This window comes from Cynocephalus volans, chromosome 4, assembly GCF_027409185.1.
Source record: "Cynocephalus volans isolate mCynVol1 chromosome 4, mCynVol1.pri, whole genome shotgun sequence".
In the NCBI taxonomy this organism is placed as follows: Eukaryota; Metazoa; Chordata; class Mammalia; order Dermoptera; family Cynocephalidae; genus Cynocephalus; species Cynocephalus volans.
Genome location: NC_084463.1, coordinates 148497409 through 148513375, shown reverse-complemented (window position 1 = coordinate 148513375; position 15967 = coordinate 148497409). Strand labels below are relative to the sequence as shown.

At 33.9% G+C, this 15967-nt stretch overlaps 1 protein-coding gene across 1 annotated transcript; it reads right to left on the bottom strand.

Annotated features, from left to right (window-relative positions):
* Positions 1-5749: 5749 nt before the first annotated feature.
* Positions 5750-6730, bottom strand: LOC134376497 (olfactory receptor 10AG1-like). Its single transcript, XM_063095024.1, has one exon. It carries the CDS (start codon positions 6728-6730, stop codon positions 5750-5752), a length of 981 nt encoding a protein of 326 aa, XP_062951094.1.
* Between the last annotated feature and the right edge of the window lie 9237 nt (positions 6731-15967).

Below are 15967 nucleotides of genomic sequence, written 5' to 3'. Positions count from 1 at the left end.
GAAGTCCATGATCTCATGACCTTTAGGAGGTTCAGGTGCAGATTAGGTTCTTTAGATGTAGCCTTTTAGTTTCCACTTCATTCAGAGATCACTGTCAACCTCCTTTTTGTCCATAGAATATATGCACCCAAAGATCTCTTTTCATGTTGAAATTTCTCAGTCCCTTTTAGTCCATCCTGGTTCTTCCACTGGTAAAATATTCTTGGACACTTTCTATGTTCCTCTGATTCTTATTTGGGTTAATTTTAATACATCATTTCAAGAGAAAATTTACTCTACTTTTCATAATAGGCTGCTGTAGGATAAAACATTTAATGATTGTTAGATACCCTTTTTATCAGTATGAGCTAGCACTTCTTTAAGGATTTCAGAGGTCTCAACAAAAGGTCATCAAGCCACACACTTGATTTAATGGTTATACTCAAAGACTGGAGACATGAAACAATTTTATTTATAATCTGGCCCCTCTTGGCTCTTCTATATTTCCTTTAAATTTTTCTTGCTTGCTGATCAGATCTATATGTATCATCTCTCTCCTTTTCAACTGCTTATCAGAGACATCTAAAATAGTTATTTTGACACTTATAAAATTATCCTTGAAATTTTCCTTGCCAGATCCATAACTTTATTAGGTTCATTTAATTTCTTCCAAGGGTCTGCAGGTATCGATTTTGCCAGTCTTTTGGTTAGTTTGTTTTTTTAGCCTCTTATATAATAAAAATAGGTTGCTATTTATATGGCTTCTCCAGCAACTTGGCACACTTTCCCACTTTTTCACCATCAACTAACAGCTTGTTTTCAATTTTTTCAGCTTTCGCTAGCAATATATTTGCAACTTTTCTAGACTATTTCTGCTACTCAGTCACAGGGCTACTAGGTTTTTTTTTTTTTTTTTTCCCTAGGTTTTTGTGTTGGCAGCTCATCATTTCCATATACTAAACTCTGTGTCAGTTATCTATTGCTTTACTTAAAAACCACCTGAAGATTAATGGATTAAGATAATCACAATTATCTGTTACAATTCTGTACCTCAGCAATATCCCCTACATTTGCTCAGTTCACTGGTCTGTGTTCAGTATTTTCTGCAGAAAATTGTTCTGGTATTATTTCTCTTAGTATGTCTCTGTCTTTTTTTTTTTTTTTTTCCATTCTTCCTCTGATTCCAATTAGTTTCATTAGATTTTATAGCTTCTGATATCTGTTTTTCTGAAAATCTTGGTGACATTCTTTTTTGTTTTGCTTTTGGCTTGAGAACATATTTCTTCTTAAGTTTGTCATCAGGGTTGTTAATTCACATTCTTGCTGTCTTCCACCAGGTCGAAAGTTGCAGTGCTATTTTCTACCCACTTGGGGTTATATATTCCCATATAAATATGAATAGAACTAAATTTCCTCACTTCTGGGCAAAAGTTATAAGAGAACGTGCAAGCTTCACTGCACTGTTTTTCACCCTAAATCCTGATGACAGATTATGATTCTATTAAAATCTGCTGTCTGAATATATGAAGAATCTTTAGATAAGCATGAAATTCTAAAAATAAATAAGGTTATTTGTATCACTATGAATACAGAAACAGCACAATCAACTAACTTACTATTTTCCTTATCTGCAATGAATATAGATTCATTGCTTTCTTTGATCACATGGATAACAGAGATTCATTGTGATAAATAGCAAAATTTTAGCTAGGCAAAGCAAAAGTAATAGAATAATTTAGTCTGAGGTATCAACAGTAGCAATGATGATAACATTTTCATTGAGCAATTTCTCTGTGTGTGTGTGGGTGTGTGTGTGTGCATGCATGTATGTGGTATACTTGTTTATGTTTGGCATCTGTTATTATTATACCAGATGCCTATTTAAAAAGTTATGAAATTAAAATACATGCTTGTTTATTTAAATCATTTAGTCTGACATATACCTAAATGATGCCTGATATTTGCTGGTATTGCACCAACATCATTTATTTTTCATCATTTGTAATACTCCATCCTCACTGAAAAGTGCTTTTATTCTAAGAAATGGTTTCTCTGGAGATTCATTGTTAGGCCAAAATGAATGTTTAATGTTTAATTAAAACTGAAGGCCAAAGTACAAAATTGTAAAATTATAAAAATGGAAGTTACAACTACATGGAAATGAATTATATGGTTTCAAATAAGTGATACATTAGAATCTATATTTCAGTTGACAATGTCACATCAATCCTTGTCAAAAGTTCTTATTGACAAAACTCACTGCACAATAAAATGATAGAATTACTAAGTGAATGATTTTCTATTTGCTGACACATAGACAACTTGTATAAATTAAGACAGAAGAGTCTCTCAAAAGTACCAGTAATTTCAAATTTGGAAATGACTACCATTGTATAGGTAGATAAAAAATACAGGCAAGGACAAATATCTGTTGAAACTTTATTACCAATATATAAGGTACTAATTCTGAAAGTATAATTCACACTTTAATGAGGTAAATTATTTATGTAATGGTATTCTCAGTGCCACGTTGACATCCTTTTTCCTTAGACTATGTTATGGGGTTAAACATTGGAGTCACAATCGTGTAGAAAAGAGAAAGCACCTTGTCAGTTCCTGCTGAATGACTGGTCTTGGGTATTAAAAAGTAATAACTCTTGATAAAAAAAACAAAGCCACAACTATAACATGAGATGAACAGATGGAGAAGGCTTTGGTCAATTTGTCACTTATCACAACTGAAAAACAGTGGAAATGATTTTGCCATAGGAGGTAATTAGTAACAGAAATGGAACAGAGACAAAAAACACAGCAACTATGTAGACCATCAGTTCATTCACAAAGGTGTCCCCACAGATCAGATCACTTATTGGGAGCATGTCACAGAGGAGGTGATTGATTAAGTTGGAGCTACCTAAGGGCAGAGAGAAGATCTGGAACATCTGCCCTATCCGGTTTGGAACTCCACTGATCCAAGATCCATCCACCAGTTGGGTGCAGACATATGACTCATCACTAGAAGATAGTAGAGAGGGTTACAAATGCCCACATAGCATCCATATACCATTAAGGCCAGAAGGAAACACACATTACTGTAACACAGGATACTAAAGAGATTGCTCTTCTCTGAGTCACAAAATTCGTGAATATTTTTGGGAGAGTAACTGATACATAACAGATTTCCAAGAAAGAAAAATTGCCAGGGAAGATATATAGGGGTCTGGAGAATAGGGTCCAGTTTCATTATTAGAAAAATAGTGTCATTGTCCAACCAGGTAATGACAATATACAAGGAATATAATGATAAAATACAAGGAACTCAAACAGCTTAGCAGCAAAAAAAAAAAAAAAAAAAAAAAAAAAAAACCAACAACAACAAAAAAACCCCAAAACAAGTAACCCAATTAAAAAATGGCAAAGGAATAGGAATTCCTCAAAGGAAGATATACAAATGGCGAACAAGGGCATGGAAAAATGCTCAACATCACTCAGCATTCAGGAAATGCAAATTAAACCCACTTTGAGATATCATCTCACTACACTTAGGCTGGCTAATATCCCAAAGACAGAGAATAATAAATGCTGATGAGGATGCAGAGAAAAGGGAACCAACCCTCCTACACTGTTGATGGGACTGCAAAATGGTGCAGCCCAAATGGAAAATGGTATTGAGATTCCTCAGACAATTATAGATAGATCTACCATATGACCCAGTGATCCTACTGCTGGGTACATACCCAAAGGAAAGGAAATCATGTCAAAGAGACACCTGTACAACCATGTTTATCACAGCACTATTTACAACAGCCAAGCCTTCGAACCAGTCTAAATGCCCATCTTCAGATGACCACATAAGGAAAATGTAGCATATCTACATGATGGAATACTACTGTGCTGTAAAAAAGAATGAAATACTGCCATTTGCAGCAACATGGGTGGAATTAGAGAAAATTATATTAAGTGAACTAAGCCTGGCACAGAAAGAGAAATACTGCATGTTCTCACTTATTTGTGGGAGATAATAAAAATAAATAAATAAATATACAAATAAATAAATTGGGAATTTTTTCCCCTACTTCTCATAGACCAGGCCTGCTAGCAGTAAATTCTCTTAGAATTTTTTTCTTTTTTTTTTCCTGAAAGATTTTGTAAAATTTTAATATTTAGTTTTTGAATAGCATCATTAATGTACATTGGAAACATGAGTACATATTTAAAGCTCTTAATTTGGTGTTTTGCATGTGTGTAAGCCAGTGAAGCTATCATCACTATAAAATAGTGAATATGTCCATCTCATGCACAAATTTCCTCATGCACCCTTCCAAACAACAAAAATCAAATTGAAATTTAATTTCATTGCTGCCAGAGAACAGATTCTGTATTAATATTTTTCATTTTTTAATGTAAAAATTTTGTTTTTGATAATTTATTATACATACATGTGGGGTACAACGTTGATTTTCAATAATTGTGTACAATGCCTGGTGGTTAAATCAGTAGAGTTAGCTTATTTGTCATTACAATATGCAATCATTCTTTGTGTCCATTGACCAATTCCTCACTAGCCCCCTCCCTTTCTCCTCCCCTCCCCTTTTCCACCTCTAGTTTTCTAAAAGTTCAGTGTTACTGTGATTGTTTTTTCTTTCCTTCTTTTTTTCTGTCTCTCTTTACCTTTCATTTTATTTATGGATTCAGTACTGTTATGAGTGAGAGCATGTGGTATTTCTCTTACTGAAGTACAGAGATTTGTTTTACGCTCCAGTTTTTGATTTATCTTGGTGAATATTTTCTGTGAAGAGGACACATATGCTGCATGTTGGATATTGTAGATTGATAAAAGTTAGGTCATTCATTTTTATCCATACTTTCAACGTCTGACAGTGTGTGTACTTTTCTTCTTTCTATTATGACTGATGGACTTTTAAAATCTTGATCTCCTGTGCAGCACAAACTTTTATTTTAAACGAGAGTTTAATTTCATGAAATAAATTTTCAAATATGCACTAAATATAAAAATCTGCTACCCATGGGCATTCCTTAAAAACAGTAAAAATAAAATCTGATATAGAAAGAGATTAGCAAATTTTAAAATTCTGAAAATAATATGGAGTTTAAAAAACGATTAGAGGTTTTTTAATAATATGTTAACATGTTAAAAACTTTAAAAATAGGTATACAGCTAATCACATGGCTAAACCAAGAGTCAGTGTGGGAGAGGACAACAAAAAACGCATAGATATAAGAAACAAAAATTGGGATTATTACCATGTAGGTGTAACATGTTCTTGTTAATGACTGCATAATTATTATTGCATTTATGTGTATTTATTAAAGCAGTTCTCAATGTAAGCATTCACTTTTGCTTTTTTCTTTGGTAGACAACTAATGTTACAATACACATTATATTGCATAATTATTATTTGCATCTGTCTTTTTTGTATACATTATATTCTTATGTATTTAGGCTTTTATTTCTATTGGATAATTATTTAGTAATGACTTTGTAGGCTTTAAGGATGTTTTGTTTCTTTAATAGAGAAAGTTAAAATATTCCCTAGAAGTGCTTCAATGAAAGAATGGAAAATGGTCTAATTTCAGTTACAGGGCAAACTATAAATTATATTATATCTTTAAATGTAGTGCATTTCTAAATAAAATTAAAAAAAATTCATAACTTTGAGGATATGAATCCATTAAAATAAAATTAAATCAATTATATCTTTATAAAAATTAAATATGTAATGTAATAATTTATGATATTTTAAGTGTCTCACCATGCTAACGATTTGGGAAGTAACTTTTTCAGAGCCTGTGTGACATCTTTGTTCCGCAGACTGTATATCATGGGATTAAACATTGGGATCAAAATGGTGTAAAAAAGAGAGAGCAGTTTGTCTGTTCCCTCATACTGAATGGATTTGGCTTTTAAATAGGTGATAGTGGCTGATCCATAAAATAAAACTACAACTATGAGGTGAGAAGAACAAGTGGAAAAAGCTTTGCTCCATCCTGTGTTTGATGGCAATTTCAGGATGGTTGAGATAATTCTAGTATAGGACCCCAGTATGAACATAAAGGGAACAGTGATAAGCAATACAGCAAATATGTACACCACCATCTCATTCATAAAGATGTCTCCACAGGCCAGCTTGAGCATTGGGGGAATGTCACAGAAGAAGTGATTGATTTGGTTAGAGTCACAAAAGGGCAGAGAGAAAATCTGACACGTTTGGCCTATCTGCACTGGAATTCCACTGATCCATGAACCAACCACCAGCTGGATACAGGCTTTGTGGTTCATCACTAGAGAATAGTGTAGAGGGTTACAAATGGCCACGTAGCGATCATAGGCCATCACCGCCAAGAGCAGGGACTCTGTGACTCCCAGCATAAGAGCAAAGCACATTTGTGTAGCACAGGCAACTAAAGAAATATCTCCTTCTTGGGTCCAAAGATCCATGAGCATTCTAGGAAGAGTGACAGAAACATAACAAATTTCTAGGAAAGAAAAATTGCTGATAAAAAAATACATGGGGGTTTGAAGAGTAGGCTCTATTCTTGTCACTAGAATTATGATGCCATTTCCCAATAGGATGATCACGTACATGACTAAGAATACCCCAAAAAGAAACCTGCAAAATTTGGGAATATCAGAAAAACCCAAGAGAACAAATTCCATCACTGTAGTGAGATTTGTTTCTGTAATTTTTAATTTGTTTTCTCTCTGTGGATTTACATTTCTTGGCTGCATTTTTGATTTTAATAATTAAATTGGGACACGTGTTTTGTTTTTTGTAATTTCTCAGTTTCTTTCTGAGACTTGCATTCTGTGATTCTGAGAGATTTGATGTGTGTGAAACCAGGAACAATGAACTTATCTGCAGCGGGAAAAAAATCAACAAATAAACAATTGATTTATAATGTTAGATTTGCATTCTAATCATACCAATAAGATCCATATAGCTATACATTTTATTCAACTTACAATACCATAGGTATAGTGCAAATGAGCTTTTTCTTCCAGATATAGAATCATTATTTCTTTTCCGCTTCCTCCCCCTTTCTTTATACGAAGGTAAAACCACCTCTTTTTAGAGAGACTTGCTTCCATGTCTTTTCAAATATTGTTCTTCCTTGAAGTCTCAAATATTTCCTTGAAGTCTTTTGCTTGTCTTTTTTTTAGAATTTTAATCCCTCACATCATTATACTTAAACAGAAATTAGTTTTTTTACACCTTTGTCACCAAAGGAATAAGGTTCAACATTTTTATTTTTCATTGTTATGTCATTGCTTCATTAATTTAACTGAATGAGTAAACCACAGAATGTGTGCATCATTTTTCACAAATTTACCTATCACTATCTCCTATATTGTAATAATTGTGTTAAATAATTATTATTTTAGAACCTCAAGATGCATAATCCATTTAATTCAACAATTATTTTTATTTTCTATTACCCAATTACATTAACATTTGTCTCTTTTCTAGGATTAGAATCCAAGCTTCATCATTCAAATAGCTCCTTCAACTACCTCTAACCATCTTTCCCTATATTCCCTCCATGGTAAAAACAGGGCTTTAGTTACAACAAAATTTTCCTTTGTCTGACCATGGGCTAGAACGTCTCAGAGAAAGGCACTCAAGAAAAATGCACATCTCCTTTGGTCTCATTTTAAATAGTGACCACTAGTAGGAAATAAGTGATTAATTCTGCTTAAAGATATTCTGCTTAAAGTTTGCTCTTTTCATTCTACCACTTTTTAAGCACAATTAGGTTAATAGTACCTTGTCTCCTCAAAGATTTATCCTTATGCATTCTACATAGCTAGTCCTCCTTCTGAACTGATTATACTACCTTACTGTGGAGTATACTAACATTTATGAAGCAAATGTATTTCACAGGGCCTAGCTTCCAAAGCCCTGTAATTTCAGGTATAACTTAACCTTTTAAAATTACATATAGAAAGGTTAAGCTTTCAAAAGACAGGAAACTTTCTCCAGGATAAGGTCTCTGCTGTAGATAAAGAATTTGATGTGACAGTAAAATGGCTGGCTCAAGGACAGATATCCTAGGTGCAGGTTAAACTAAAGTTACTTGATTGTTATGTAAACATACTGAGGAAATTGCTGTAGGAAAAGACAGTATTTGCTAAGAACAAGCTTTTGTTGTTGGATCAACTTGACCTTTTACAAATGGCATTAATGCCTCAGGGTGTATATTTAAATCCTTAATCCATTTTGAGTTGATTTTAGTATACGGTGAGAGGTATGGATCTAGTTTCATTCTCCTGCATATCGATATCCAGTTATCCCAGCACCACTTGCTGAAGAGGCAGTCCCTTCCCCAGTGAATAGGCTTCGTGCCTTTGTCAAAGATCAGATGGCAGTAAGTGTGTGGGTTGATTTCTGGATTCTCTATTCTATTCCATTGGTCAGTGTGTCTGTTTTTATGCCAGTACCATACTGTTTTGGTTATTATAGCTTTGTAGTATAGCTTAAAGTCAGGTAGTGTTATGCCCCCAGCTTTATTTTTTTTGCTGAGCATTGCTTTGGCTATTCGTGGTCTTTTATTGTTCCATATAAATGTCTGAATAGTTTTTTCCATTTCTGAGAAAAATGTCTTTGGAATTTTGATGGGGATTGCATTGAATTTGTATATCACTTTGGGTAGTATGGACATTTTCACTACGTTGATTCTTCCAATCCAAGAGCATGGAATATCTTTCCATCTTCTTGTATCCTCTCTAATTTCTCTCAGCAGTGGTTTGTAGTTCTCATTATAGAGATTTTTCACCTCCTTGGTTAACTCAATTCCTAAGTATTTTATTTTTTTGGTGGCTATTGTAAATGGGCAGGCTTTCTTGATTTCTCCTTCTGCATGTTCACTATTGGAGAAAAGAAATGCTACTGATTTTTGTGTGTTGATTTTGTATCCTGCTACTGTGCTGAAATCATTTATCAATTCCAACAGTTTTTTTGTAGAGGTTTTAGGCTGTTCGATATATAGGATCATGTCATCTGCAAACAGGGACAGTTTGACTTCATCTTTTCCAATCTGGATGCCCTTTATTTCCTTCTCTTCTCTGATTGCTCTGGCTAGTACTTCCAACACTATGTTGAATAGGAGTGGTGAGAGTGGGCATCCTTGTCTAGTTCCTGTTCTTAAAGGAAAAGCTTTCAGCTTTTCCCCATTCAGGATGATATTGGCAGTGGGTTTGTCATATATGGCTTTAATTATGTTGAGATAGTTTCCCTCTATACCTAACTTATAGAGGGTCTTTGTCATGAATGAGTGCTGAACTTTATCAAATGCTTTTTCAGCATCTATAGAGATGATCATATGGTCCTTGTGTTTGAGTTTATTAATATGGTGTATCACATTTATTGATTTGCGTATGTTGAACCAACCTTGCATCCCTGGGATGAATCCCACTTGATCATGATGAATAATTTTTCGTATGTGTTGCTGTATTCTGTTTGCTAGTATTTTAGTGAGGATTTTTGCATCTATATTCATCAAGGATATCGGCCTGTAGTTTTCTTTTTTGGTTATATCTTTACCTGGTTTTGGTATCAGGATGATGTTTGCTTCATAGAATGAGTTTGGGAGATTTGCGTCCGTTTCAATCTTTTGGAAACTTCTTAAAGAAAACATAGGGGAAACACTTCAGGAAATAGGACTGGGCACAGACTTCATGAATACGACCCCAAAAGCACGGGCAACCAAAGGAAAAATAAACAAATGGGATTATATCAAAGTAAAAAGCTTCTGCACAGCAAAAGAAACAATTAAAAGAGTTAAAAGACAACCAACAGAGTGGGAGAAAATATTTGCAAAATATACATCTGACAAAGGATTAATATCCAGAATATATAAGGAACTCAAACAACTTTACAAGAAGAAAACAAGCAACCCAATTAAAAAATGGGCAAAAGAGCTAAGTAGGCATTTCTCTAAGGAAGATATCCAAATGGCCAACAGACATATGAAAAAATGCTCAACATCACTCAGCATCCGGGAAATGCAAATCAAAACCACATTGAGATACCATCTAACCCCAGTTAGGATGGCTAAAATCCAAAAGACTCTGAACGATAAATGCTGGCGAGACTGCGGAGAAAAAGGAACTCTCATACATTGTTGGTGGGACTGCAAAATGGTGCAGCCTCTATGGAAAATGGTATGGATGTTCCTTAAACAATTGCAAATAGATCTACCATACGACCCAGCCATCCCACTGTTGGGAATATACCCAGAGGAATGGAAATCATCAAGTCGAAGGTATACCTGTTCCCCAATGTTCATCGCAGCACTCTTTACAATAGCCAAGAGTTGGAACCAGCCCAAATGCCCATCATCAGATGAGTGGATACGGAAAATGTGGTACATCTACACAATGGAATACTACTCAGCTATAAAAACGAATGAAATACTGCCATTTGCAACAACATGGATGGACCTTGAGAGAATTATATTAAGTGAAACAAGTCAGGCACAGAAAGAGAAATACCACATGTTCTCACTTATTGGAGGGAGCTAAAAATTAATATATAAATTCACACACACACATACACACATACACACACAAACCGGGGGGGGGGAGGAAGAAGATATAACAACCACAATTATTTGAAGTTGATACAACAAACAAACAGAAAGGACATTGTTGGGGGGGAGGGGGGGAGGGAGAAGGGAGGGAGGTTTTGGTGATGGGGAGCATTAATCAGCTACAATGTATATCGACAAAATAAAATTTAAAAAATAAAATAAAATAAAATAAAATAAACAATAAAAGGAGGGGAGGAAAAAAAATAAAAATAAAATAAAATAAAATAAAATAAAACAACAAAAAAAAACAAATGGCATTAATGCCAATTTGTTATTTCACTGATGTTACCAGCTTCTATTGTTAAACTATACTTAGCCATAACTCCACCTATGTTCCTTTTCTATAATTTTCTGGCCTGGAGAATAAATACTGAGAAAGAACCACAGTTCAGGGTTATTTTTCCAAGGAGGAATGCCTCTCTCTTGAGGATTCCTGGAAAATTAACCCCTTTGGGGCTTCCCACTGCTCAGAAGAAATGGGCTTTGAGTAATCCTTTTGCATCTCTGTCACCCATGGGGAGAGAGGTGACAAAGAGAGTGTAACACTTTACTCTTAATTAAAAGATCAGAAAAACTTTACACAAATTTCAATATCTTCTCACTAACCAATTTTCCTCATACTGTATCTAAATATGCTTAATTTTGTTGTCTTTCTGGTTCATTTGGATAACTTTCCCTGTGACGTTTCTTCCAAAGGACCCTCACCTAGTCATTCTACAATAAACCATCCCTCCTCATCAAAATGTTCAGAGTGATTTATGGCTTCCTCTCACAACTATGTGAATTCTATCAACCTGTGCTGACTTCTGGTGTACCGGCAATAGTGCTTTGGGGAAGGGGCAGGAGATAAGGTTGAGAGATGTGTTGATCTCTAGCATTTGCCAAAATTTCAAGTTCTCCAGAGATGGCATAAGCCCAAATTGGTTGAAGTACAACACCTACTGCTCTCAAAACTTCAAAATATTTTGCTTCTCATCTCCAGTCCTAACTCCTTAGTTAAATGTACCCTCTAATTTCTAGGATGATTCTAATTGCCTTGCCCACCTACAATTCATTTTGCACAAAAAACCCAAAGTGACCTTCTAAAAGACATAAATCTCATCTTTTTAATTCAACCAACTTTACCATAGATAACATATTAGTGTCACTGAATTATATTAATGCCCATGGATAAATTATTCCTTAATTCTATTTTTATTTTTTTATTATTTTTGTTTGAAAATAACTTATTTTATCCCTATTTTTATGCCAAGTGAAGAAATTGAGAATTAAAATGTTTACATAATTTTCCAAGATTTTCAAATATTATGAATTTCAATTCTATACCACTATTCTTTCTACATCCTTTGGTTTGACATAGAAAAAAAACCAATTAACATTCATACTTCTCATTCTTATTTTTAATATAGGCAATCCTATTATGCACCTTACTAGTTCTTTGGGAGAAATAGATGTGACGATTCTGTAAGACCTCAGTTACCATTTATTAAGTTGATTCTGTGCCATGCAATGTGACTGTATTATATTTTGCATTAAGATCCTTTGCTTATAACCCTGAAAATATAACATTCTCTAGTTAAATAGGTAGTTCGTTCTTTTAAATTAATATATTAATTTTTGAATATTTTCTATTTTTTGCAGGCCTGGTTTCTTCTTCCTGTCCTAATTTCACATTTTCTCCTGAAATATGTCATCTTCATTCTCTCGTTTATATATTTTAAGAAGGACTTTTGATTCTACTTAGTAAGTAAAGGCCTCAGACAAACCATGTCATGACAGAAATATTGGGATAAGAAACAAACTCCATAAATTACAAGTTTGTATATACATTGATACATAAGAATATAAATGAATTCCATAAATACAGTACCTATCATTATGAGGACAAAAAACATCAACAGTACATACAGGAAACTGAAAATATCAACTAAACTATCAGATCGACCAATTTCCATGAACTTTCTTCCAATCAATCAAGCCCATGATGTAATTTCTGGACTTTGAGTAACACTCTGATCAACTGATCCACCCTCTGAGCTGTTATTTGACTGCTCATGTGTCTTTTCTACCTTGGACATTACATTCCATGATTCATTCTATATAGAGTATAGTATAATTCTAAGTTCTAATGTATCATTCCACATACGATTCTGAATTGAATTGAAAGTAGAATTTGGTATTAGAATTGGTTATTTTTTGTGAAAGCAGAGAAGACGATTAAAGGTTCAGTGACAGTGTAAAAGCCAAGTCTCTAACAGTCAATGAAATAAAGTCACAGTAAGTCTTATTCTTATTTACTAAATTATAATACATCTTATTGCTAAAAACTACCTTTCAGCATTTAACTATTTTTAATCCTATTAATATTTAAGTAAATTGATCTATTTTAGTTCAAATAAAGTGTTCCAATGGAAAAATAAAAGCAATGTGGTTGGGTATGTGTCCAAATTCTACCATGTTTATGGTCATATTTGATTAGGTACAACATAAGCAGTAGTAAATAGGCAAAGAAATTTATAATTTGGAAGAAATAATGCTTTATATTATCTCTAATAGAAGGAGATTCACTAATAAAAGGAGACCCTTTTCATAAAAATGCTTTCATTCATAATGACACTATTCTTTTATTATCAGTATGGCAATATATATTTAATTAATTTGTATGTGATATATCATTCTTTCCTTTTAGTTTTTTTAAGAAGTTATTTCTTAAAATTAATAACTTTAATGTTATTTTAATTGCTAGTAGACAAATGTGTTCCAATTTTACCTATTTCTAATGCTTGGAACATATTTGTTAACTTAGCTTTTTTAATTCAGAAAGTCATAAGTCTACAGTGCTGTTTTAAATAACGAAAACATTTTCATACCAAGATATCCTCATTATATCCTGCATTGAAATATAATACAAGTGTTAATAGTTTAGATTTACCTTTTCAGTTTTGCTGAAGTCACTTCTTTCTCACTGATGAAGTTTCCATATATTTTAAATATTATATTGTGAAAGATCTATACTGTTTTTAAATAAACTGAACCTACTTTTGAAACAGGATGTGCCCTTTATAGAGAAAATACGAGTGATCACTTCCCAGTGGGAATATCTCTTCTCCCTCTTCACACCTAAATTGCTAGTTATATGCTTCTCTTTGCAATTATTTGGATGTATTTTTCCAAACAATTCTTCCAGACAGACCAGTCTTTCCTGCAATGTCTCCATGGAACATAATTTCATTCACTCTTCCTTTCCCAAATACAGGCAAAGTGCACAGATGGCCTGGAAGATGATACACTCTTAGTTGTCTGATATTACCTGTAGAAAACTGTTCAATTCTTCACTGATTTCTTACCTGCCTTATTCTATTTTTTATAATTCCTGTAAATAGAACTTTTCAGCAAATTGTATCTCTTGTTAACATCATCTGAACATTCTCTGCTTGTTTTCTCATCTTTAAAGAGTACTAGTTTGTTTTATAAGAGTAGAAATTTGTGGTTGTGGAGTAACTGCTATGCAGGCAAAGGCAATTCTATCTTTCAGAAATTAAGATTATTTTATTCCACTTATGATGTTTTCTCAGACATCATGAGAGCCCCTGCATAGAAAAGCCTGGCTCATTAACAAATCTTATAAATAGGGATTCAGAACAATTATTTTCCATAAAAAATTTACTCATTGCAATATGTAAGAATTTAACATTTCTCAATTTATGGGGAGAACCACTTCAAGCATGAGCATAAAGTTTCCAGCTCAATATGGCTTTTTACTTTTGACTATTCTGTTCCCATATCAACATGCTGTTGTTTCTGTAACGAAGTATTTTTTTGTGTGTGTCCATGCCTGTATTAGTCTGTTTCTGATGCTTATAGCAAAATACCTGGAATTGTGTATTTATAAGAAAACACAATTTATTTTTTAGTTTCTCAGGCTGGGAAGTCTAAAGTCTAGGGAACACATCTGGTGAGTGTCTTCTTTAATTGTGGGTTTACAGCAATGAAGGGATATCACAATGCGGAAAATGGCAAAGCAGAGGGAGAGACTCTCATCTGCTCTGCTTTTAAAGCCCTGAGAACCATGCCCCTGACCACCATTATTAATCCATTCACTACATCATGATCCTACAATGTAATCACCTCATATAGGCCCCACCTTTCAATTACTGTAATAGAATTTTCCACCTTCTTTACACTGTCACAGTGGGGACTAAGCCTCCAGCACATAAAAGTTGGGGGTGGGGGGACAAAATTCAATCCATGATAATGCCCTTTTCATCTTCATTATGTCAGGACAATACTTCTTCAACTTAGGTCTTATCAATTTCTCCTTAACCATGGGGCTAAAATTGGATGCATTTAATTGTACAACTTAAAAACTTCGTATATGTATACATTGTAGAAATATTTATCACAATCAGGCAAAATAACTTAACCATCGCCTCACACAGTTACTGTTTTCACCTTTTTGTGTGTATGGTGAGAACACTTAAAGATCTACTTTCTAAGCAAATTTCAAGTGTACAATACAGATAATATTGTTAGCTGTAGTCACCATGCTATATGTTAGATCTCCAGAACTTATTTATCTTGCATAACTCAAATTTGTATCCCTACACTAACATATCCCAATTTCCACCTCCCCCAGACTCTGATGACCACTGTTCTGCTGTGTGTTTCTAACACTTTGACTATCTTAACTTCTACATTTAAGTGAGACAGTGTGGTATTTATCTACCTGCTTCTGGCTTATCTCACTTTCCCTAAAGTTATCCAATTCCTTCCATGTTGCTGAAAACAGCAGCATTTCTTTCTTTTTTAAGGCAGAATAATATGCCGTGATACACACACACTCACAAACACACATATCATGTATATTTTTGTACATATGTGTGTGTATGTGCATTTTACATACATTTCCTTTGTCCATTTATCTGTCCATGGACATTTTTTTCTTCTTAGTATGGTTATTTTGTTGTTTTTCTTTCTTTGTGTGGCTGTTGTTTTTGTTTTACTTCTACTGTGTGGTCACTGAGGTTTTCTGCTCAATTACCTGGAGGGTCATGCAATTGGTCAGAGATTTTATTAAATGTTTGGAACTCATAAGTCTCCCAATATTTGCTAAAGAGCTGTGCAGATGAGTGTTTGTGGGTGTGTGTATGTGTAGGGGCTCACTTTCAATGCTAATGCATTTCAGAATAGTGCCTAAGTATTTGATTTTTCTTGTGTGCAACTTCATGGTCTGGCATGATGAGAGGCTTTTAGAGTGAACTCTGAGTCGATTAAAATAATGACATCTCCCTGAGAAATAATTTTTTTCCAGAGAGTTATGTGACACCAGTCAAGTACAGATAATGGCATTAGGATGAGACAAACTTACTGGCTTCAA

Coding starts and splice junctions, on each gene's coding strand:
- LOC134376497 (XM_063095024.1), bottom strand. CDS start 6,730: ATGCAGCCAAGAAATGTAAATCCACAGAGAGAAAACAAATTAAAAATT.